Below are 25,133 nucleotides of genomic sequence, written 5' to 3'. Positions count from 1 at the left end.
TCTCTCCCTCTCTCTCTCTCTCTCTCTCTCTCACACACACACACACACACACACACACACACACACACACATACACAGCTCCCACATGGAGGACATGGAGTGGAACACACATTTGAAAAATCCAGTAATGGATCAAGAAGACTTTGCATTTGACATTTCAAATGAAAGGTTTTGCAATTCTGATTAGACTGTTTGGAGAAAAGCAGATAGAGAGAAATCAATGACAAATGAGGATGTTACCCCAAATGAATAAGCAGAGGGGAGTACAGAATAAGGACATCTTAGCATCACCTCACATACAAGTCGGAGTATCACATGTCAGCTCCTCTTCTGGAGGATACAGAGTGGGTACTTGAAACATCACGTGCTGTGACTGATGGGGACAGACCTACCCTCAGTAACTCACACGCCCAGAGAGTCACCACATGTAGAAGAAGACAACTCTGACCTTTGGCTTCTTCTTGTTCACTGATGTCATTCTTTCTTTTCTGAGGACTATAGTAGGTATTGCCTTCAAGCTCAGCTCAGCTCAGCTCAGCTCAGAATACTTTGTTTCTTTATTAGTCATACCTTTTTTTTCTCTTTTACTTTAAACAACCACACTCTAAAGTGTATCTAGCTTCTGGGGCCAGGTATTTTCTTTTTTCTCATTTACAGGGACTATCTATCCTAAGAATGTTATCAAGAAAATGCAGCTATCTGTAAACTTAGTGTTGGTATAATCCAGATATGTAAGCTAATATTTGTTTTTCCATCTTCTCAAGGGACCAGGTCACTTTGTCTAGTGTCCACTCCTGGCTTTAGAGGCCAAGGTCCTCAATGGCAGCTGCCTTCTTTGCAGCCCAAATGCCCATCCTGACTAGTGATTCTGCTGCCATGTCTTCCCAGGTCTTCAAGGGTGCACACGTGGAAACCATCATGACTCTTAAAGGCCACGCAGTCACTCTGACTACCATTCAGATACAGAGCTTTTTTCCTTACAGCTATCAAACACTTCAGTTTCTTTCAAGCTGCATTTGATGATGTCCTGAGACTGTAATTAGCAGTAGTTCTGTTTCAGACGTAATTGTTCTGCCCTTAAGCTTTTCTACTCCCCCTTAATTTTCCCTTTCAAAATAAAAAGGGGGTTCAGAAGCAGAGGAAAATGGACATAAACTCTGCCCAAGTCCCTGTAATCCTCAAACATTTCCCCACCGGAGATGGACATGATTCACAATGCCTATCTTTGAGCAGTTCCATCTTAATGAAGGCTTTTAGGATTTGGGACATAAATATGATTCTAAGGTATTTTATCCACGGTTGTAAAAAGGAGTGAGTGGCTTGATTCAGTGTCTTGATGAAGTCATAGCATCGCTGAGTCTAATGTCTGTAATTAGTAGCTTGCTTGATGTGTATGGAAAATGCTGCATTTGGAGAAAGGAGGCTGGGTAAGGTTCAGAAGGGAGAAAGAAGCAAACGAAAGCAGTGTCGTCATCTCTTCTCTTCCAGCCAGTTCTCTTAAGACTTTAAAATACCTTCTCATAATCTGCCGGATTCCTTTTACCAAAACCATAAATGGAAAATAGCTAATTACATGATATTAATACTCATGTCAAGGACATTACTGTTAAACTCAAGTGTATGGACACATGCATCCCCCACCCTGATATAAAGCCACTAACCTCTTCCTTACTTTGAGAGACTGTTCCTCTACTGTTCCACCCCCACAAGCCTCCTTCACTAAGACCTCATAGGATAGCTGAATCACAGCAAGTGGACAATACCTCACAAATGCATTGATTAATCATTCTCAGGTGAATCTGACATCACTTCCTGGTTCCCCTCACCTTGGCACACATATTTTGTCTTTTAATTTCGATAATGAACTTGCTTTAAAATCAAATAAAAGGCTAGGACTGGCAGGAAGCAGCTGGGCTGGGCTGATGGTGGAGGAGAGAGGTCCCATGGGCACAGGAAGGCCTTCCTCTGTGATTAGCTGACACCAGAACCATCAGACTGCAAGAAGACAGACCATTCCCATATGATACTGATTTCTACAAATTCAAGGAATAAAGACTCTGTCTTCTGCTTCATAATTGGTGCCACCCCTTCACCTTGTAGACTGCCATTAATTTTACTCTGTAAGGGGGAAAAAAAAATCAAGGTCTCAGAGGTGGCCAGGGTTCAGTCTCAAGGGAATTCTAACAGGGTTCTGGGGTCCCAGGTTTTCATGAGCCCATTGAGAGGCTGGATCTGTTTATTTTGCAAGGAGCAGTTCAGAGCCCTTCTGGCTCTGTCTTCACCCAGACAGCCCATGGCAAAGCCAGGCCGCCACTCTTTACACTCACTATCAGCTGATAACAGGAGCTGTGCCTCTTGGAGCAGCTCAGGGCCGCACAGAGCATGAACCACACTGATCCTGTGGAAACAAAGACCTGGCAGAGCACTTGGCACCGTCATCTCATCTCTGGGTGACTCTGGGATGTGGTACTCACTAGTGGAGCCATGTGCCCCATGAGTCCAAAGGACCCTGGGTCTGCTGAGTGGGGTGACTCGATGTCACCCTACCGGATTTAAGTTCAAGACAGGAAGAATGGTGTTGCTTTCAAGAGTTGGGAGGATCACTGGAGCAAACACAGAATACCTGGGGATGGGGAAAGCTGGCTCAGCGGTTAGAAATGCTTGAGGCTCCCAACACCCACATCAAGAGGCTCATAACCACTTGTAACTCCAGTTCCAGGAGCTATGACCTCCTGTTCTGGTCCCCTAGGGCACCTGCATGCATGTGGTACACTTAAACTCATGCAAACACAATCACACTAAACAAACAAACAATCTTTAAAACATGGGAACCCCCCACCAAGCCCCCCTTTTTTTGCTTTTCAAGACAGGGTTTCTCTGAGTAGCACTGGATGTCCTGGAAGTCAATTTATAGACCAGGCTAGCCTCAAACTCATAGATCTACTGCTTTCTGCCCACCAAACGCTGGGCAACTTTTACCCCAAAGCCTAGTACACAGCACTCACTTAGTTATCACTGTCATTCCTCAGCAAATGAGATCTGGCTTAAAGCATTCAAACATACAGGCTTCCTATTCCAGACACTAGAAAATGAAACAGCCGGGCTCAAAGAAAAGACTCTTTTAACCAGAACCTCCAGAGACCACTATGAGCTCTAAGGCATGGGGCGTCCCTCCTCCAGTGAAGGAGGGATACTAATTAAACTACACTGAAAATCGGAGTGCGACAGTGCAAGCTTGTTTTTATACTATCTCTTCATTAATTAATTAATTAATTACTCAATTACCATGTAGCTGGCAAACTAAGTAGATACTGACATGAAGTAGCCAATGAAGCACAAATGATGGTTGTCTGTGTGGCGTTTTAGTTCCATCTGGGAACACGGGACTCAGCAGTAACATAATAAGCTGGTAGTTAACAGAGCCAATGAGAGCACCCTTGCTCCGGGAGAAGGTAGGGTAGGATGGACAGGGAGACCCAGTTAGCTGCATGTGTGACGAGGGGTAGGCTCTTGGTCTTCTCCAGTTTCAACTACTCTCTTAGACCTGCAGGGTTCCCACAGGCCACTGGAGCTGAATTTGCTCAGGAACTCTGTAGATCAACAGGGTAGCAAAAGCCATTAGCCAGGTGTGTGTGTGTACATGTAAGTGTGCACATGAGTGTGTATGCATACGTGTGTGAGTATATGTGTGAGTATGTGTGTTGGGAATGGGGAGCTGGCCACCTTGTTTTAACAGTCTTATTCCTCACAGAGGGTAATGGCTCTTAGAACATCCTCCAGAATCCCTGCAAAGGACACAGAAGAGGCAGGGGTCATCCTCTGGTCCTGAAGACCTCAACGAGAAGGTAAGATTTAAACCAAGATGAAGATGTGATGGATGCAAACAATGTGGCCATCTGACCAAGTAGGGAGAGAAACAGGCTGTGTGGAGGCCTGATGTGTTTGGGTTCTGTCTGACCGTCTCGGGGTCAGCTCAGGTTGCTGTGGTAGATAATGCACAGGGTAGAGATACAGAGACACACTGGAGGGTGGATGCTCAGGTCCTCCCAGGCTTCCATCAGGATCCAGGGCCCTCTGGGCAGAGGGGCATGTCTTAATGCTGGCTTTCAAAGGACACTTCTCTGCTCTCAGAACAGACTGTGAAGACAGACCCACAAGAGCCAGCAAGGAGCCACTGCAGCCGTTCCTCTCAGCACATTCACCACAGATTTTGTTTTGTTTTGGACAGTGTTTGAGATGTTGCAGTTTAAAAATCTTATTCCACACCACTTACTGCAGCTGCCAGATGCCCATTTTTACACAATCTACATTTTGTGTAATGTTAATGTTAACAAGAGAAAAAGAAAGGAAACATTCTCAGATGGATGCCATGTGCTATTGATTCCAAAGGGAGAGCCGAAGGGAAGCCAGGCAGAGGCAGACCAGGGAGTCAGCCACGCCCAGTCACTCACTGCTCTAGGGTCATTACACAATGTGATAAATGGCTCTGCTCTGGGAGAACCTACTATAGAGGCTCCCTGAAAGGCAGGCTCGGCACTGCTAAGGGCGTGGCTGTCATAGACGAGCAAGCAGTACTGGAGGACCCTTCGGGACCCCTCCTCCCGCTGACTGGCCTGCACAAAGGCAGCCCCTGGGATGGATGGGAAGATGTTGAGCTCACGGAGCACGCCCGAGTGGGAGCCCTGACATACTGTCTCTGCTGCCCTGCTCACGTCCCTGCCAGCGATGATGTGCTTATTTTTAGGCATCATGTGATTCTCCAGGATTTTCCAGACTCTGCTTGAGTCACTTTGGTTTCAGAGAATTTCTTACAGAGGGAAAAATGCAAGAAAGTGCTTCATGTCTTGAAATGGCTCAGGATTTTGAAGCTTTTAAATAGCTATTTCAGTGTGGAATGTATGTTTTGCAATAAACTGCTGACTTTCTGTGCTTCTCACACCTTGGTGGAAGATGAATCCAGCTTTCAAACATACTACATGACAAAACCAATCGCCACCTTGGTTTAAATTTGTATTTTTCAATTGCTCTCAGAGAAATAAAAACAATGAGGATTCTTTCACCACAGTGAATGGTTTCCACATCTTATCCCGACACTAATTGCTAGCAGTGGCCCCTTGCCTGTTTTCTGCAGTAGCGGGGAAGGGAGTGGCTGATGGAGCCAGCAGACTGAGCCAGCCCACAGAGAAGAAAGACACACAGGCGTTGCCATGACAACACCATCGTGGGCGCCACTGTACTTCTGGCATGGAGTGCTTATTTAAGAAGGAAGCTTATGAAGTAACATGGGCATTTCTGGGGTACCTATGTACTTAATTACTTTAGATGTGCTGCCTTCAGTTTCAGCCTGAGTGCCTGTTGACATGCAAGGTCCCTTTTCTAATGGTGGCAAGCCTGTTGTGTTCCAATAACACAACCTTGTCTGGACTTCCCAGAAAAGCGTCCAAGCTAAGGAAGTTAGAGCTCACTCAGCTACGCAGTCTCCTTTACTTACTGCATCTGGCTTCTACCAGCACCTACCAAGCCAACCACGGGAGTGCATTAACAGTTCCCAACACTGCCTTTCCCTTCACTTCCCATATCCCACTAATCATGGAGCTGTGTTGACCATACCTCTCTGAAGTCTTCATAGCACACACGGCAACTCCCATCTATTTCCCCCACAGTTAGAGCTAGTATTGAGGTTGAAAGCTTATATGTGAGCGCGCCCCTTCTGTGTATGCTCTCATAAGGCAGAGCAAATACTGCTTTAGCCTTCCAATGGCTCCCAACAGGCCCCATTATAAAAGTATGAGCTCTGTAATCCTCTGTGACAGTCTTGAACATGACACCCATTCCAGTGGTCTCTGTCTGTTGCTGTTTACAACATTCGTAGGACATTTCTCCTAGAACACGGAGAGACTTTGACAAAGGTGACGGGAAGACACGCTCACCATTCTGTCACTATGCTGAGGACTCTTGCTAGCACACACGCCAGGCAGACTTCCCTCCTGCTCATGAAGTAGCAGTTGCTGAGGAGTAAGCATTTTGTTGGAAAGGCCCACATTGGAGTGGTGCAAGTGACTTCCAGGAACCAAGCAAGAGTGGCCTACAGAAAGAACCCAGAGAGACTCAGCCTCATAGGTCCAAGAAAGGACAGCATGTGACTCCTTCTTCAGGTGAGCCACTGATGAGATCCTAGCCCAGTGGATATTGGGTTGCTGCATGTGGGTTCCAGATCAGAGAAGCCAGCTGAGCTGTGCTGCACTGTGAGATAACACCTTTGCTGTTTTAAGGTGCCAACTTCGGCATATTTATTTATTTCTGAAAGCAGTAACAAGGGACCTGTTTACCCCTACAGCCTCATGGCTCAAAACATCCAAACAAAACAACATGCACATCACTGAAGCACTGAACTGAACACATCCTCTTGTGACCTCGACACTCTGTTCTGTCTGGAATGTTCTTGGCCATGCCTCTCATCTGGCTCACCTCTATCCATCTTTAAGTCTTGGCTGAGGTTTACTTTTCCCAGCAAACCTCTGAAGAGGCTGCAAGGCCAGTTCAGGTGGGCTTCCTCAAAATTCTCCTGGAGTGAGCACACTCTCCTCGGTTTCCTCCCATGACAGCAACTCCTCCAAATATAAGGGTCTTGTTGGGATCACCGTGTACTCTCAGAATCCCTTACAATGTCTCAGTAGTACCTTAGGGCCACATGACTGAGTATAATTCAAGCAAAGCTGACACAAAAATGCAAGGGGCCAAAGAAACAGGGACTGTTTGTTGTTCTGGCATTTTCTGGGCTGCTATGTAGATGCTGCGTTGGTTTCTAAGTTACAGTGAGGTACACTGCAGGCACTGGAAACAGCTGGATAGACTTTGAAATGTGCTGGTTTTTCCTTGACATAAAATGACTACTGCAGCGACTCAAGTTCAGCAGACAGACAGGCCTCCTGGGTCAGCCTGTGGGCAAACGGTGACTAAAGGCAGAACTGGCTTGTAGTTCAGGTTGTTCCTTCAAAGGGACCACAGGAAGTGCTACACACTGCCTTTTCAGGCTGGGATACTGGCTCAGTGGGGGAAAGCACTTGGCTGCACAAGCCTGATGACCCTGACCATGATGAGCCATGTAAAGAGCCAGGTTCAGCACATGCTCCTGTAATCTCAGCACTCATTCCTGCAATGAGAGGGATGCCAGGAGAAGAACCTGGGAGCTCATTGTCAGCTGGCCTGGAGGGCTGCGCAGAACCAGTGAGAGACCCTGCCTCAACGAGATGGAGGTGAGAACTCCTGAAGATTGTCCTCTGGCCTCTTTACATGCTGTGACACATGTGTACACGTGTGAGTGTACACACACACACACACACACACAAATTCTCTCTCTCTCTCTCTCTCTCTCTCTCTCTCTCTCTCTCTCTCCATACACAGGTATATATATATGTTATATATTCACACATACAAATATATTTTTTCATACACATGCACACATGCATGTGTGCAGACACTATATATCTACATATATACAATACATATTCACATACACACTTGTATGCACACAACATATATATTCACATACACACACATATACACATTTGTATTTTTAATACAAATTTATATTTTGCACACATGTACACATAAACATTTGCATACACACAATATATATTCATAAATACACACACACACACACACACACACACACACACACACACAGAGCCCAGCTTTTTACTTTGCCCAACATACTAAATGATTAAGAAAGACACCTATAATAAAAGCGGGTTCACAGGCAACGATGTAATAGCCTGCTTATGGAATTACAAGAGTAACTCCAAGAGCAACTGTGATGCCATTCCCTTTTGAGAACTGATGAGGTTTGCTGTTAGCTGAAAAGCAAAATTTCACTTTACTATATGTATTCAGAGACAAAGAGTAGCCCATGAAGAGGAAGACCCATTTAGCAGATACAGGGAGTGTCTATGCGGGAACAACCCACGCTGGTTATAAGAGGTCCCGAGGCTGCAGGAGGGGTCACCATCAGCCCTCTTGGGTGGAAATATATGCCAATTTTGTTTGTGAGGCTTATTATTTGCTATGTCAGTATCTCTTATACCATTTGTTCAGAGATGTATTTGGATGGGAAAATCTGGACACCAGAGATAAACACTCAGGAACAAGTGACTTCACGTTTCCTGCATTTCTGAATATGCAGGAATAGTAATACCCACAGCCTTCATCTTCCTTACTGAACCTCGAAATGTGATTTGGTATATTTTACTGATACACAGTGTGTGTGTGTTTGCGTGTGTGTGAAATTCAAGAGGAGGTCCAGTGAGGAACAAGGGTTCTAGAATCAGTGACAGACCTCAGATCCCATGTCTCTCACGCGGGCAGGTTACTGAAGTTCTGGTTTCAGAGTGCTAAATGCTAAAACGAGGCTGATACTAACAGCTGCCTGTCAAGGCTGTTGTGAGGGATGCTAACCTGAAAGGAAGGCTTACAGCAGGTGGTGCTTACTGCACATTGCACAGATACCCATGGATAGGACCTATTCCTTCTCTGCTTTAAAGAATCCTTAAAGTTCATGAAAAAGTTTGATTTGGGAGGTGTGTGAGAGATTTTATGAGTTTCAGGACAACAAAAAATTTACATATACAGCACAGCATATATAGCTTCTGTTCTTCAGGATTTCCAAAACTCTAGTTTTAAAGAAAACTATGCATGTGACTTTGGTTCAAGAAAACAAATAACTAAAAAAACACAAACTGAATGCATATCATCTATCTAAAATGCCATCCCAGCAATCAAACAAATCCAGATAATAAGGACAGACACTGCCAGAGGCTCCGATCTGACATTCCTGAATTCCTCCTGCTTCTTTGCTTATGTTTGATATTCTAAACTCAAAGATGTCATGAAAGTGTGACCTGGTAGAGTTCTTCTCATATACTATGCTGTAGTTTTGTGACCATTATAGGTAGGTGCCATGCTGTAAAACCTTGTTACCCATCCCCACATCAAGATATATTTAACCCCTCCCCCCATATGACAGTTTTATGAGGTGAGGCCTTCCAGAGGAGAGGAAGTCATGAGGACAAAAGGAATGCACACACCATTCTTAGAAAAAAGGCTCAAGAGAAGGTAAGAGACCTTCTGACTCATCTCTGGACACAGTGAAAGGCACTGTCTATGAACAGTGTTTGTGGGAAACAGGTCCTTATCAGACACGGAATCTCCTAGCACCTTGGTTTTGAACTTCCTGGTCCTCTTCTTTGCAAGAAATACATTTCTGTTGTTTATAAGATGAATTTATTCTATGTAACTATAGCAGCTAAAACACATCAGTAGAACAATACAGGCTTGATTAGGTTTTGAGAAGACAGTATCCCAATAGTTAGTGGTATCTCTTATTTATCTCTTATGTGATAGATGTCCAATGGGAAGAAACTTTCTGATACTTTTCCTAATAGAGAGTAGGGAGTTCCCTTTAGGAGTTTAATTAACTGCAGCATTAGAGAATTTCCTTAATTTTTTTTACATAGCTAAGGGATAACCACATGCAGCTTAGCAATATAGCTGTGCCTTAATATGTACTGGCCATGGAATATAATGGTGGTGGCGGGGGTGGAGTGCAACACTGCTATTTGACAGATGTTTTTGGTGCTTTCCTGACATAGAGAGTGAGGAAAGGTCAGGCATCACAGTTAAAACAGAAAACCATAGTTAAGGAGAAGAGCTTGGGGAAAGGCTGTCCAAGTCATGCACACATATAGAGGCCACAGGATCTTTAAGGAACTAGAAGTGCTGAAGTGCTTCATCAGTGCAAACACTAAGAATGAATACACAATAAAGACCTTTACAGAGAAAGGAAAGCTAAACAGTGTTTTACTGCTTAGCCTGTCACTATAAGGAATATCAACAGTTCCTCAGTTTAAAGAATATGTATGGAACTTAAATGTTCAGAACTGAAGAAAGTGAATGTGGTAAAATATAAAAACTAAACTTTTTAGTAAGAGAGAAACAAACAGTAAATTAATAATAATTTGGTAGATTGAAGTCAAGAAAAACCACTAGTTACACTAAATATAAACGGGCTAATCAATCACTCTAAAAGGCCGAGATTACCAAAGTGAGTTAAAAGGCAGGGCCCAATTATATGATGGTTAAAGGAACACTTTACCTATAAAGACACAGATAGGTGGGTATTTAATAAATAAGGATATTTACCTCATTAAAAGTCATTCAAATCATAGATATAAAAAAGCAGTAGTGGCTATATTGTCTTATAATTATTCTTAAGACAAAGAGTAGTTTCAAAATCATAAGTTCAATTCGATAGGATGACTTAATTATAAATATAGATGCACTAGTAAAAGACTCTTCAACAACAGAAATCAAAGCCAGAAGTAATTAAAGAGAGGCACAGACAATTTCACAACCAACTTAGATAGATTAAAAATTATTTCTGTAACAGTTATTTGGGATAGACAAGCTCCTCTCATTAAACTAGGGGAATCTGAATCATACTGTCAAACTCCTTGTTTTACATATTTGCAAAGCACTGTTCAAATGAAGAGTTATATTCTTTTCAAATACATGTGGTACTTTAAAAGGGACACATTCTGAACTATAAAACTAAAACCAAAATGAGGCAAAAAACTCTCCTCCCACTGTGACTATTGTATCTCTGTTGTATCCCCAGCTGTCCTGGAGCTCAGTCTGTTAGAGTAGGCTGGCCTTAAATTCACAGAGATCTGCCTGCCTCTGCCTCTTGAGTGCTGGGATTAAAGGCATATATCACCATACTTGGCACTATGTTTCTTAAAAAACAAAGCTAACTAAAAACATAAAGAAGTACAGCAGCTTTTCTTTCCCTAGAGAAGGTGAGAGACAATGTCTACCTAGATTTTAGATGTTCAAGCAATGCTTGTACACTGCTCAGCAAACAGCTGGAGAAACACAGTCACATTTGAAAACCGAGACAACAGCTTGGAGCAACTGAATGGGGATAGCCAATGTTCAATACAGTGTTTTAAAAATACTATTAGGATTTACTAAAATCTACATTTAGAGATTTAATGAAGATTATTTAGACACCCAGTTGACACTGCCTGGGTACATTCTGTTTTGAAACCACTAGTATTTCTCACTGGTCTCCAAGGGAGGCAGAAAGCTCAATCCCCATAGCAACTCTGAATCTATCTAACTATATTTATATTTGGGAGTCTGATTTAAATACATTAGTGTATGTGAATCTACAGTGTGTCTGAGCTGCTGTTGCTATGGAAACCATAATGCTGAATTTCCTTTTAAGTTTTGTAAGTCTTCACACATACAGCCTATCTCTCCAGACAGCTATGGAATTGCAGGTCGGATCAGGCAACTACACTTACAAACATCACGATTCCCTCGAGGGTGTAGACACCTAACAGACAGCTATCACTGTGACATGTGCAGTTAAACGCACAGCTGCAGGTGGCAAGTTAAAAACTGTGACAACACAATTCCTCAGAATTCAGTCAGAATTGATGTTACTTTGCAGCTATTCACCCTGATAGGAAACCTGTTTATACTGAAGTTGATTACAATGAAGGTGAGCTGTCCACCTATACACAGATACCAAGATACTTTATGCTTCTTTGAGGCCACAGGAGAAAAGCTTTCATCTGCATTGAAATGACAGAGAACTCTAGCATGCTCTCAAAAAGAATGCATCAAATGTGTGGAGTGCATCGGCTTTATACAGGAAACCTTCTCTGGTCCACGAAGCACAGATGCTGAAGCAGGATTCCCTTCCTTGTTAGCACAGACAGGGTCCTCTCTATTATTATTAAATGGACATTACATTCCACATCACTTTCCCACTCTAATCTGGTCCCTTTGTCACTCATGCAAGATGCTTTGAAGCTGCCAGGCATGCAAGTTAAATCAGCCCACGGCATATCACTAAGTAGGGATTCATCCAGTGCAAAATTAATCAAGTATTCCAAAATGCCACCATCCCATCCTGTTTTCAACTAGACAAGCCATTACATGTGTCCATGGATACAAATAATCAAAAATCTGGTTCTAAGTCAGTAATATCTAGTTATCATTCTGTTTTCATATGGAAACCTTGATCTCTTTTTGATTGTCTGTATCCATGGAAACATGTAATGGCTTATATAGTTGGAAAAAGGATGGGGTTAGCATTTGTGGTCCTGGGTGAAGGACAACTCATACCATATACACCAAGACCTCATTATAGAGATTAGGGTCAGTGTTCTGAATAGAGAATTCTGAGAGAACCCTGAGACCTTCTACATCACATTCAAACTCACACATGTGGGACCCGTGGACAGCTGGATCTGAAACACAAGGCTAGGCTAGCAGACTCTGATAAACTTTCCAACTTAAGACTCTTAAATCTTTCCTGCTGCCTGTGCTTTGGTACCTACTTATCCTGTAATAGATCAGGTACTGGGAACAGATATGTTCGTCTCTGTAATAGGATGATAATCTCAATACTATAGTCTCATTTCCTATAATATACATGTCTTGGTCAAAGAGGAATAGATTCTGAAAAAGTCCCTAGAAACCTTGACTACAGCACAAGGATTCTACTCACAGGTTTAAGCACCTCTCCTGACTTTTGGGAAACGTTTTGACTTACATTTCCTTGGCCTTGTTCCCAATGTCTGAATGTAGGACTTAGAGAAAAGTCAGGGCCTTGTGTACTTCTAGGAGCCTTTCTCCAACGGTGTTTCTTAAAAACTGTGTCCCTCATGTGATGTATATCTTGTGGTAATTTTTCTCCAGTAAAGTTTTACTGCCCCACAATGTCTAATATTCAGGACACACTTGATTAAAGGGTGGTGATTAATTTGCATTCCTGAAAATACCATTCCTCCCTGAGTAAGAGCAACAAAGTAAACACCATCAAGGTACCAGAGCAGTAACAGAAACTACTGCCTTCTGGGACATAAAAAAAAAAAAATCAAATTTATCAACTGTTGATTTCAATGTTTCCGTGTTTTGTCACCCGAGAAGGCGAGTTCTGGAAAATACAGACTTCTGTCTCAGGTTCATGGCATTTCATCAAAAAGGACAAGCTCCTCTGTGGCTTCTGTGAGAGGGCTGGCAGTGTGGTCTATTTCTGGGTGAAAAAGCGGAAGTGTTAGAAGGTTTAAAAAAGAAGAAAGAAAGATAAGGAAGAGTTACAATTTTGGAAGAAAAATATCCTGAGGTTTATTATTAGAATTAAAGAAAAAATGCAGTTGGTTTCAAAGCCAACCTGTCCAGCAGTAACAGCCACAGAGGCAGACGTAAGAGGAAAGCTCAGCCTGCCTTGGGTTCTGGTTCAAGTTCCTCTCACTTCACAGGGCTCCCGATCCCAGCCCCGGGGAGGACACGAGTCAGCTCTGGTTCTACTCCACCTCTTAGACTCTGAAGGATGCTGAGTGAGACAGGTGTCCAGCTGGACCTGCATGACATTTTGTTTCCCAGTCTCCTCATGGCTTTTCTTCATCCAGCCTCTCCCTTTGCTTGTGCTTCACACCCTTCCTGGGCTTGTTCAGAGACTGCCATGCAGACTCCAGGGCCCAGAGTCTCAGGGCACTGGTTTTCTGAAAGATTATTAATCACTCCATAGGAGTCAGCTCTCTACATACTATTTTCAGGTTTCACTGTACATTTTATTTCTGGAATTAATATTCATGACCCTTTTTCTAGAAACTTCCCACTGTTTGTTCTGTGAAACACAGATGAGGGAATTCTTGGAAAATGGGGACAAGGCAACAGACTGCAGTTCTGCTTGGAAGGCAAGTGCTGGAGCTGAGGCCAAAGAATTAAGGTCACAGTATGATTGTGGAAGAAAGAATATTCTAGGTCTCTCCATTTCACACACTACTAATAACTTGCATTCTCTTGATTTTCTTGTCTATGTTCATCCTTTTAAAAAAGCTTCTTCCCTTCACATGTCTCTGACTCCCAAAGATCAGAGCTCAGTTCTCTTCAGTGCCGCGGCTCACTCATTCCAAATCTGGACTTGGATATTGATGTCTAACTCATTCCCCAACCCAGGCCTAGTCTCAGGAGCGATCCTGAGCGATCCAGAGTAATCCAAAGAATCTCTCCAGGCTTTGCTTTACAGACTCCTCAGCGGAGTTAGAAACCATGGGTCACTCTGTCTCTTTCCTCTGCTTCCCTGAAAGCCACTCCTTAGCTTCTTCCAATTATTTTGGCATCTTCTCCGCATTCCAGGGAAGTTTCTTCTCCTTTACTCAGTAATTCGTAGGAATCCCTGAAGACACCCTCCCCTTATCATTCTGTATTCACTTCTAGCTTCGCTTAAGCAACACTCACAAATGTGTAGCTCTTGCTTGTGTGCTTTTGCACACACACAACGGTTATTCAGATCATCTTTTGGGTGCTGCAAAGAAACCTGAAACTCAGTATGTTAAAATAAACACTGTGTCTTCTCAGCTCGAGCTCTTGTTCAGCACTTACTAAACGATAACCTCATCCTTTCAAGTGTGGGAGACACGCCAGGAAGTCACACTTGGCAGCTCGCTTGCTCACTCCAGGATCCACCCATTACCACAGCCCAATCCAGTTACTTCCCAAATATCTTGTAGAGATATGTATTCTTTTTCTTCTCCTTCCACATGAAGAAGACCTCATCTAACAGACTGGTCAAGTGTACACACTGATCTTGTCACCTTTAACAATATTTTTTTTTTAGAACAAATTTTGTCAAAAATCTTTTGAAGATGTCAGATTTCCAAGGGATACAGATTACCTGGGATATAGCTATGAATTCGGATAGACAAAAAGAGGGAAAAGATTTCTAAGTAGGAAGCTAAAGTATGATAATAAAGCTACCTATATCTGTTATTAACTATATCTAATCCACACTGACTATAGGATGGGCAAAAATTTTAAAAAAAATCTATATTGTCATAGGTCTGAACAGAGGGCTTTGATTTTGTGATGGAAAGAAAGTTTGGAGTGTTTCACTGTTAATGGTTTAACACACAACCAGTCTGTATATGTGTATACCAATGACCTCACTTCACAATAACATACGATGTCTCGTAAAGTTGGTTGTTTATGGCAAAGATATTTCTAAGATATTTTAGAGGTTTTTTTTTTAATCCACAAAAGTTAAAATATTCCTAAAAGTTCTAGGTATGTATCCTCAATAATTTCAATTTTGAGGACAAGGACTCATGATAAATGAAGTGTCTGCAGTAACATACAAACCACTCACTGATTTCCTTTGAACATCTCTATAAAATGACCCACACTTAGCACTATGTCAATTCATATTATAATCTGCTTTGCCGGCAATTAAGCACTAAAATATTTTGATCTAAATCGAAACTACTCAAAAAATTTCAGGAAAATCAAGAGAGAAAAAGAAATCTCTCCTCAGGGTATTATCTTAACAGGCAGCTACAGAGATACACCATGTATGGCTGAGCCGTTTTAATATCTGAAATCCAGATTAGACTCATGACAAATGGGTCATAGAAAGATCAGCATGGTCAACAGACAATACTGAAAAACCATCCGAAGGCACAAAAGTACTGTCAGTCACAAGCACAGACTGAAGCACCAGAGAGTAGGAGCCGTTTCCAATGAGAAGGACAGATGACCTCGTGACATACCTGCTGTGGGGGAGTTTGCATGGTGAGACTTCTTGGGCAGGTTGAAGATCTGTTCACCAGGGTCAGGGGGAGGAATTGCATCTTGTCCTTGTCGGGCTTCGACAGGATCGTATTCCTTCCCATCATAGTTAGCATCGTAGAATTTCTTAAACCACTGAATAAAATCCAGGTTGTCTTGGAAACGCCCCTTCACCAGCTTCTCCACTGGGATTACCTGCAACGTCAGGTCACCACATGAGTCACAAACGTCAGGTTAGCTTGGCATTTTATGTGTTTGTATCCTAAGAAATGCTTGCTTGCAATTCTTTTGTAAGCAAGAATTTAAAAGTTTTATTTATTTTGATTTATGTGCATGTATGTGTACCACAGGTGTGCAGTGCCTGCTGAGGCCAGAAGAGGTCACTGGATCAGATCCTCTGTAGCCATCAGATAGTGGGGCTGGGAACTGAACCAGGGTACTCTGTGAGAGTAGCAGATGCTCCTAACCACTGAGTGTTTCTCCAGCCCCATTGCCTGCAATTATTGACCACCGATTGTTTCCCTGGCTTCTCAGTAGTATTCAACAATTAACACAACTTTTAACTATTTAAAGACTTGGTAAAAGCAAAACAACAACAGCAACAACAACAACAACAAAACAACAACAACCAACCAACCAACCAAAAACCCACCACAATCACCAACAACCAAAAAGCCCCAGAGTGAATTATCCTGTAAAACGGAATATTTCCTGAACAACTGAAAAAGGACTATCCTTAGCTGTCAAGACGGAATGTCCTGACAGGTCTGGTGGTAGCATATGCCTGCAGTCCACTTGAGAGAGTACAGCAAGATTATGAGTGTGAGAGCAAACTGAGGTATATAATAAGATCTCATCTCCAAAAAGCCAACAAACAAAACCAGAAAACAACAAACCACAAATAGAGGGACTTATCTCATGTATAGGATATATATAGTTATGCAAGCTTCCCACAAAATACCAGGCCTGAGATGTTGTTCTGTTTCCAAGTTGAAGTGTGTTCCTATTTCTTGGCCCAGTTGTATTGAGATAAAATCTTATAGGGAATATAGCTATCAGATAGGGCACACGATCCAGGAGCAGCTCAGTAAAAACAGATACTATGCTAATGGGATATGTGGAACAGAGCTCATTAAAATATAGACAAGCATTCCAACTAACACAGTACAAGACCCATGAATGAGCAACCCAGGAGCATGGCGGGGGCTTTGTGGGAGTGCAGAGACAGAGAGGAAGATGCTCATTACGAGGGTCATGGAAGCATACAAAGATCAGCTTCAGAGACAGGAAGTCAGCTTCTCAGAGTAAGCTTTCCACTACAGCCCAGAATCAGCCAGGATTGCCTGCTAACTTTCACAGGAACCTCTGGAATTAAGACAAAGGGCATAAGAGGGACTCGGTTACTGAGCTGTAACTCAGTGGGTCGCTATTTATTTTATTAAAGGAACTGGAATGGTACCACGCTTCCCACATTGAAGAGTTATTGGATTTTACTTCCTCTGACACTGGCTGGCGATTATATGGGAACTATGAGAGAGTGATGAACTAAGATGCAAATGTGCGTGTGTGTGATTCTGACAGAAGCCCAGTGCACAGGAAGCAAAGCTTCGCAGGACAGTATGGATGGAAACAGAAGACACTAACCCTGCAGGAAGTCCTTGCCACCTTGGAAACCATATGCTATTGATGGTCATAAATGCCACTAGGGCCACTTTAAAAGAGAACAGAAAACGGTCTGTGGGATCCCCTCCCTGATCCACGAGTTTACTAGCTCTGGGTAGTTAGCTGGGTTTCCTGTATCAGGTATGATTTTCCTATTGTGGAGAGCGTCTTAATTAGATAGCTGTTGGTTACCTCCAAGTATGGGTACCACTCATAGAAACACCCAGGCTATATTATAATGGTCAGCTAAGTCATCAGTAATATATTTTCCAAAAATATTTGTTTAAGTGCAGCTGCAATAGAAACCAACAGAAGTGCAGAACAAGATAAAGAAGTTTCTGGAAGGGACATTTTTCATCAAGTTGCACCTGGTCCTAGTGCTGCTGTGTTCCCCCCTCTCACTTCCCTTGAGCTCTTGCTGGAAGGATTCCTGGCCCATTCACAGTTCCCTGACTTCCTTGTGAATTTCATTACAGTTGATGCCTGCTTGCTTTAGAAAAGACTAACTGGTAACTGGGAAGTGACTTGTAGCACAATGTCCATCATGAACAACTGAAGCAATCAGCTGCCTCTGTGTGGGAACTTTACATGATGGTGGACGCAATGGCTCATACTTCTCGGCCTAATTTTATATTCCTGGTTTGGAAACTTCAACCAATTCCTCTAGCAGACATGATAAGCACATGATACTGTGTCTCTCTAGGGATTTGACAGTCCTGTGCTAGCATCCTGGCTGGTGGGGCTGACACCAGTGTCTTCCCACTGCAAACCTGTTTTTCAACACTCTTAGCTCTTCCAGTCCCTGAGTGTCCACTAATAGAAGGACGCACAAAGCTCTCTGATTTGATTTACAGCAAGTTCCAGCTAGAAACCTACAGACTGGTGTTTCTCCTTTCGAATGTACAAGAGTGGTTTTAAAAGGGAAAGAAAAAAGGTGTTTCCTGAACATAAGGAGAGCTCGCACAGCTGCGGGTGCTGGGAAATGGCTCTCTGGAAATTAGACAAAGGGGAAAAGAATAAAAGTTAAGATTTTTCAGAGAAACATATTTTCTGTTTCTTTTCTTTTTGATTTGAAATAGTGGCCTTGTATGTATTGTCCAGGATGCTCTCAAACTCTTAGGCCTGAGCAATCCTCCTGCCTCAGACTTAAGAGCAGTTGGAACCACCCTGGCTGGCTAAGAGCATAAAATATACAATACAAATTCTGAGAAGAAGCCAGATTTTCTCAACATTCTGGTAAGAATGCTTCTTACTTAGGAAAGCAGTGTATTGAATTGAATTATTAAACTTTCCTTCAGCCTTCATCTCTTATAACCTAGTATCTGTTTTATTTATCTTGTAGCCTATTTATTCCTTTTATTAATATGTGTTCTTCAAAGAGTTATGTTTCCTCTCTGCTGGTTTATCTCTTTCCCCTTGTTTACAATTCATGCCTTGTTATGCTAATTCATGCTAAGAGATACAGCCAGTCATACTCATTACGAGAGAGAAACCCTAAATAATGAACACACATTAGTAAGTGAACATCTGGATAGCAGCCAGCACTCCTGGAGAGACCAGTGGTTCTTAGCCCCATAGGAAGTGGGAACAAAAGATTTCCATCTATGTCACTCTAGGGCAAAATTATAATCTGAAGGAGAAAAGCAACATTCATAAAGGCTGGGTCTAAGGGACACACTATACTGGCCACTGTTGTCTGCGTCTTCTGGTACCTTAACCACAAGGAAGGAGGGTCCTAGTCCTCTTCTACAGAGGAACTTCTTTAGACAGTTAGAAAATGTAAATTACTTGCTTCAGTCTTTTCATACCCACGTTGGGTTCCCCTGTTAACAAGCTGTTTTTCCAAAGGAACAAAATACCCAAAGAACTCCAGAGGCATCTGGTAAACATAAAAGCTTCTCATTTGTAACACTGAGAAGCTAACAACAGGCTAAAACATTTAAGACTCCTGCTAAGAGGTTTGTCTAATGGCTGCAGGATTAAGGACTTCTTAAAACAAAAACCTCACATGCACAAGAGCTGTTGTTTATGTATGTGCAGTTACACCCCCCCCTCCCCCGGCCAAGGGGAGTTATCTAAGTATATCCTAAGTATATCCCTCACGGATGTGGTCTTTGACATTTTCATTTTGACTACAAAGTATTTAAGGGTATCTGTAGTGCTCTTTCAGAGGGTTGGAGCTCAGTTCCCTGCACCCACATTGGATGGCTCTCAGTCACGTGTAACTCTGACTCCTCGGGAATCCCACACCCTCTTAAGGGCTTTGCAGGCACTGCACTTACACAAACAGACTCACATATGAAGGCACATATACACAATTCAAAAATAATGAAATATTAAAGGCAATTTTAAAGAGTACATGATAGGGATATTATTAACAAATCTCTTACCTTATCAACATTCATCCGTTTAAAGGACGCTTGAAGAAGTTTAAAGTTGTGAATATACTCATGCTCCAACTTTGCTTGGAATTTTACTTTCTTCAAACTAATACAGCCTGGGAAGAGCATGTCCATGAACTGGCAATAGGCCGCTCCTAGAAAGAAGCAATGAGGGACTGAGAAGCCTGGCTGTACTCAGATGTGACGGCAGTCATGAGTACAGGCACCGTGATACAGAGCACAGCCTCCTGCATACATGTTCCTTTTACCATTACACCCTCTGGACAGCAGGGGTTGGGTACCAGAGGGAAGGGACCATGTCTCAACAGTACAGCACCAGTCACTCCTATGCCAGCCGCCATGTCTTCAGTTCCCATGACCCACATGTGGAATCCTCCATGGATGCCAAAGCAACTGTGTTAAGAACAATTCCTGCTATGTCTGTCAGAGGAAAGGGACACACCCTTGTTCTTCTCTCTAGCTAGTGTCCTGCTCCCTGTCATCAAAGCCAACTTAAGAAGAAAAAGCACAGAACATATAACCATGAGGGCGGTACACAGGCTCTTAGGGGATGTGCGGCCCAAATACATATGCTCATGCTGTTTTATGGTCATCTTGCAAAGTAACTTGGCTGGAAACTGTATCACTAAGTCTTCTAATACCAGAAGCAGCTGCATGCCAACCCCATTCCTGTCCAAGAGCAACAGGCCTCCCTCATGAGCAGACAGGATGAAGCTAGGGATCTCCTGAAACTGCAGATGTTCAGAGTCATGCTGTTTACAACTGAGAGGAAAGTGTGCAGAAATGTTCAATGGGACCCCCAAGGAGAGGGACTATTTAGCAAGAAGGTTTTTACTTTTAAACATGAAGAAGAACTATTAAAACATGCCAATCTCAGCTAGAAAAAACCCCTGGCAAGACTGCATTTACTTGGCTCTTATCTGAATGGTGAAGACTAAGGACATTTAACACAAGAAACTGACACAAGTCCCCCATCTCATAGGAAGAACAATTGTGTGCCAAGAGTGGGATCAAGTGGTATGGCACTTAAACATTTTCCTTTCTCTGTTGTCTATAGGTAGCTTGCTCTATTTCTCTGACATACTATTGATTAGTCTTTCTGGACCATGAAGGTCCTCCCTCATATTTACCATCAAGGATTCTGGAGGCCTTGTCTTCCCAGACAGAGACTCCCTTTTGGCTAAGGCACCATTGTGTCTTATAGCAAACCCTCAGCTGAGATGGAGTTCCAGAGAAGAAGAAACAAAACACTAGAAATCTAAAGGTTGTGGAACCAGAGATTCTGGGGTGGCTTGTTCTTTGCAGGTAATTCAGTGAAAAAATGAAACAGGCATCTGGCTTTCCCTTAGACGGCAATGCCATGAATTAAGCAGTTCTTCTGAAGCAGATGGCTTCTCTTAAAAACAAGACAAGGAAGGCATAGCAAATTCAAACTGGAAACACCATGCTGGGGAGGTAAGAGGCAACATCAGGCTTGCGGGAGAGGGGTTCGATTAGCTAATCCTCCTTTTAAAAGTGCCACCAGATGGAGCACAGTCCAACCCTGCGGTGTAAGCACACAGGTGGGTGTGGGAAGCAGTGACTCTGATCCAGGTCTGTAAAGTTATCCTCAGTTTGCTGGAGGTTAGCACTAAATTTGCCTCTGGAGACCCAGACGCTACATATACTCACCCAACCATCCAAATCCTTTCCAAATTTAAAAATGAGCAATAATTTTAGAGGGTGGGAGGGGATCAGGACAATGTGGAAAGTTAGAAAACCTTGCCGCCATCTCTAATAACCACCACCAAGCAGTAACAAACCCGTGCTTGGACTCAGACATAGGCCATTCTGATTTTTTCAGAGGTAGGATTATATATTTATTTATTTTTACTAAAATGTGATAATGGTTTTAAAATGCAATCATATCTATTTTTCCATATACTTTCGTTTCTGTGGTGCTCGGAATCAAACCCAAGGCCTGTATGGGCTATGCAAGCACTCTACCACACCCAGGGCCATTTTCTGGGTCACTCAATATTTGCTATCAAGCGTTTTAATGGCATTCTTGTATTTACATCATGCTTAGCAACTTCCCTCAACCAACATCCCATAAATATTCATGCACGGTTTCTGTAAGTGTTTTTATGATCTCCAGTTTTACATTCAAATCCTGGATCCATGTGGAATTTATTTTGGTTTGTGATAGAAAGTATGGTTCTAATTTTAGTCATTCCAAATGTTAGTGGGAATCTGTCATTTTTTGACTCCTCTGCATTTGGGCACCTTCTTACTGGGGAGATGCTACAGGGCCCTCCCTGCCTCATACCCAAGAAGTAGAATGTAGATGAGCCTCCTTTTCCTGCCTTCACACTAACATACTGAAGGCCCACGACCCGGGGCCTTCTGCTGTGCACATTTCTGTCCCCATCAAATGGAGGGAGTGAGAGAAATGCAGAGACAGGGGGTTTACCCCTGTGGCAGTAGTATGCCTAGAGCATCATGAAGTGCAGAATGGAGTATGCCAGTCCATTTACCCTCTTCCTCAGGCACAAGGAGGTTCCTTCAGCTCTGACCTCGCTCGGCTTTCCAAGGATGCCAAGCCACCCAACGTGTTCCCTAGAAATTCTTTTCTCTATAAGTTTGCCAAGATTCTTTCTGTAATGCTTGTTCCAAACTGCCAACTGATGTCAGCCAGGTCTTGACACCACCTCTGATGGGTCATTCTATACTTGGTCCCCGATGGATGCAGAACTCTGTCTTTACTATGGCTACTTTCCTAATGCATGTGCTGGGGGCGCTTTTATTTTCATCTATGGGAATCACTTTTCTTTGTCATGACATGTAACATACAAGCAACCTGTATGTACAACTAGAAAGTCATAATGCTATTATTGATATTATTGCTGTAAATATTAAAATATTTTGTGGTAAAAATTAAAAATGAAATAAGAGTGAATGTCTTTAGTATATATTGTTTGTATATTTATATTCACACTCAACTATCATATTTTTAAAGGTGTAATTTTAGACTGTGACTCGTATAGTTTAATCGTGTGGTGTCCCAATGATAGTCCTATCCACTTTGCTACGTAAACTCTATGCTCTGTATTAATAGATCCAGTGTTTTACAACGTTGCCTCTCTTACTGGGTGGTGCTGGTGGTGCTCGTCCTTAATCACAGCACCTTAATCTTGGGAGGCAGAGGCAGGCGGATTTCTGAGTTCGAGGCCAGCCTGGTCTACAGAGTGAGTTCCAGGACAGCCAGGGTTACACAGAGAAACCCTGTCTTGAAAAAACACATAACAAAACAAACTCCACAAGAGAAATGAAACAAGCAAAATGAACAGCAGTTTCCTCTCTTTCAAAAATTAAAAAAAATTTAATCATTCATTTATTTTTTCCCCTGTAGTTTTGAATTTAAAAGGCATACAGGAAATAGTCTTTGAAAAACATTCAATATAATTTATATATTCAACCTTTTACAATGTACAGTTTAGTCAGTGGGTTTCAATATATTCACAGGACTGTAAATCCAATACCAGGTCGCTAATTTCAGATTTTTAACACCACACACAGACTTCTCAGCCGCTATCTCTGTTCTCCTTCCCCTGCGCACTGGCAACTGTTACTCTAACTTCCTAGGAGCTGCCTTCTCCCCAGACTTCACTTAAAGGGAATCATGCTTTGTGACCATTGAGCTTGGTTCTTTTCTTCAGAAAAACCTTTCAAGGTTCACTAGGCCTCTAATCCTCTTTATGGATGATGTTCACTATATGAGTGCATCACACTTTATGCATCTGTCCATCAGTTAGTGGGCATCTGGGCTGTTTGGGGACTACTGAGTAAAGCTGCTAATAACATTTGTAAGTTCTTGTGTGGCATATGTCTTCATTGGCTGTAAGGTGGAGTCTCTGCTGAGTCATGTGGTGTGTTTGTGATAAACATCCTGAAGACTTGCCCATCTGTTTTCCAAGGCAGGCACACCATCTTACTTCCCCCCCAACCCTGGATGTAGACTTAAACTTCACACTGACTACTGTCTGCTGTTTGATCCTCAAAGACCTAGCGCCTCAGGTGGACTTCACTAATTAGTAATGGCGCTGAACATTTTTTCCAAAGTGCGTCTGGACCACTGTGGACTTTTGGAGGCTTCTTTGCAAATCTTTTGCCTGAGTTTAAACTGAGGTGCACTTTGTTGAGTTGTAGGAATTCTATGTTCCAGACACAGTTCCCTTATCAGATGAGAGGTTTGCAAATACTTTGTGTTGTTGTGTGGACTCTTTCAGATAGTATCCCCTGAAGTGCATGCTTTCAATTTTGAATTAATCCAATTTAACCCTTTATCGCTTGTGCTTTTGTTGCCATGGTTAAGAAACAACAGCATGCTGAAGGTGGGTGAAGGTGCACACCTACACTGCCCAAGCCAAGGTCGGGAACATCAGCACCCAATGCTTTCTTCCAAAGGCTTCATGATTTTAATTTTTACATTCAGGTTTATGATCAATTTTTGAGCTGACTCTTGTAAATAGGGTGAGGTTAAACGTTATTTCATTGTTCTGCATGTGAATATTGTTATCCCAGGAAAGTGACTTATTTATTTGCCTTCGTTACTGTGTGGGTGTTAATTTATGTGTTCACATCTGCAGTTTGTTTTATTCACTATGTTTGGTGTGCATGCTTAAAATTATTTTTTTGTACGTTGTTTCCTTAATAGTAAGTGTTTTAAAAAATATATTTGGCTAAATTTTATTTGAAGCTCATTTTGCTAGGTATTGGACAATGACACTCAGGTGCTTTCTAGTTCATTAGTCCCTCCTCTTAAGGCTGTTCACCTGTGAAGGTGAGGTGCACTTCTTGAGGATCCTGTTCTGTGATTCTGGTCTATGAAAGGTGTACATTAATTCCTGCCATCTGATTGGTGACTAGCTAGTCCTCATTTGCTTAGCAACTATCCTAGCATGGTCTGTCCTTGCCTATAACCTCTTGGATATATTATTTTTCTCTTCAGTGTGTAGGGGATGTTCTGTAGAGCTGAATGAGCAACCCAACGAGTGAATGGACGAGTGAAATAAGCAGCCAGCTCTCATGAATAAAATACAAATGGACAATAAATGTATGAAAAAATGTTTAAAAGTCATCAGAGAAATGCAAATTAAACTACATTAAGATTAAAAATATAATCATTAAGTAAATAAATACTAAAAATGCAGAAGAGGATGTCTAGAAGAGAACTGTTATACACTGCTGGTAGACATGTAAGCTTGACACTTAATCAGAATATTCTGTGTTCCAGCCAGGTACTGGCAGCACACGCCTTTAATGACAGCCATTCAGGAGGGCAAAGGCAGGCAGATCTCTGAGGCGAGTCCAGCCTGATCCACAAATTGAGTTTCAGGATAGCCAGAGCTTTACAGAGAAACACTATCTCAGACCAAACAAACAAACAAA

The 25,133-nt window shown here is 42.4% G+C and overlaps 1 protein-coding gene across 3 annotated transcripts in view; it reads right to left on the bottom strand.

The window, feature by feature from the left end:
* Mapre2 (microtubule associated protein RP/EB family member 2) overlaps window positions 1–25,133 on the bottom strand; it is a 135,750-nt gene that overhangs the window by 19,500 nt on the left and 91,117 nt on the right. For all 3 annotated transcript variants that reach the window (XM_028774843.1, XM_028774842.1, XM_028774844.1), the window contains 2 exons: window positions 19,692–19,837; window positions 15,621–15,834 (listed from right to left, as the gene is read on the bottom strand). In XM_028774843.1, coding sequence (XP_028630676.1) covers window positions 15,621–15,834; window positions 19,692–19,837 — 360 coding nt within the window. The remainder of the gene's footprint in view (window positions 1–15,620; window positions 15,835–19,691; window positions 19,838–25,133) is intronic.

This window comes from Grammomys surdaster, unplaced genomic scaffold, assembly GCF_004785775.1.
Source record: "Grammomys surdaster isolate TR1022 unplaced genomic scaffold, NIH_TR_1.0 243, whole genome shotgun sequence".
Taxonomy (NCBI): Eukaryota; Metazoa; Chordata; class Mammalia; order Rodentia; family Muridae; genus Grammomys; species Grammomys surdaster.
This window is presented reverse-complemented; position numbering and strand designations above follow the sequence as displayed.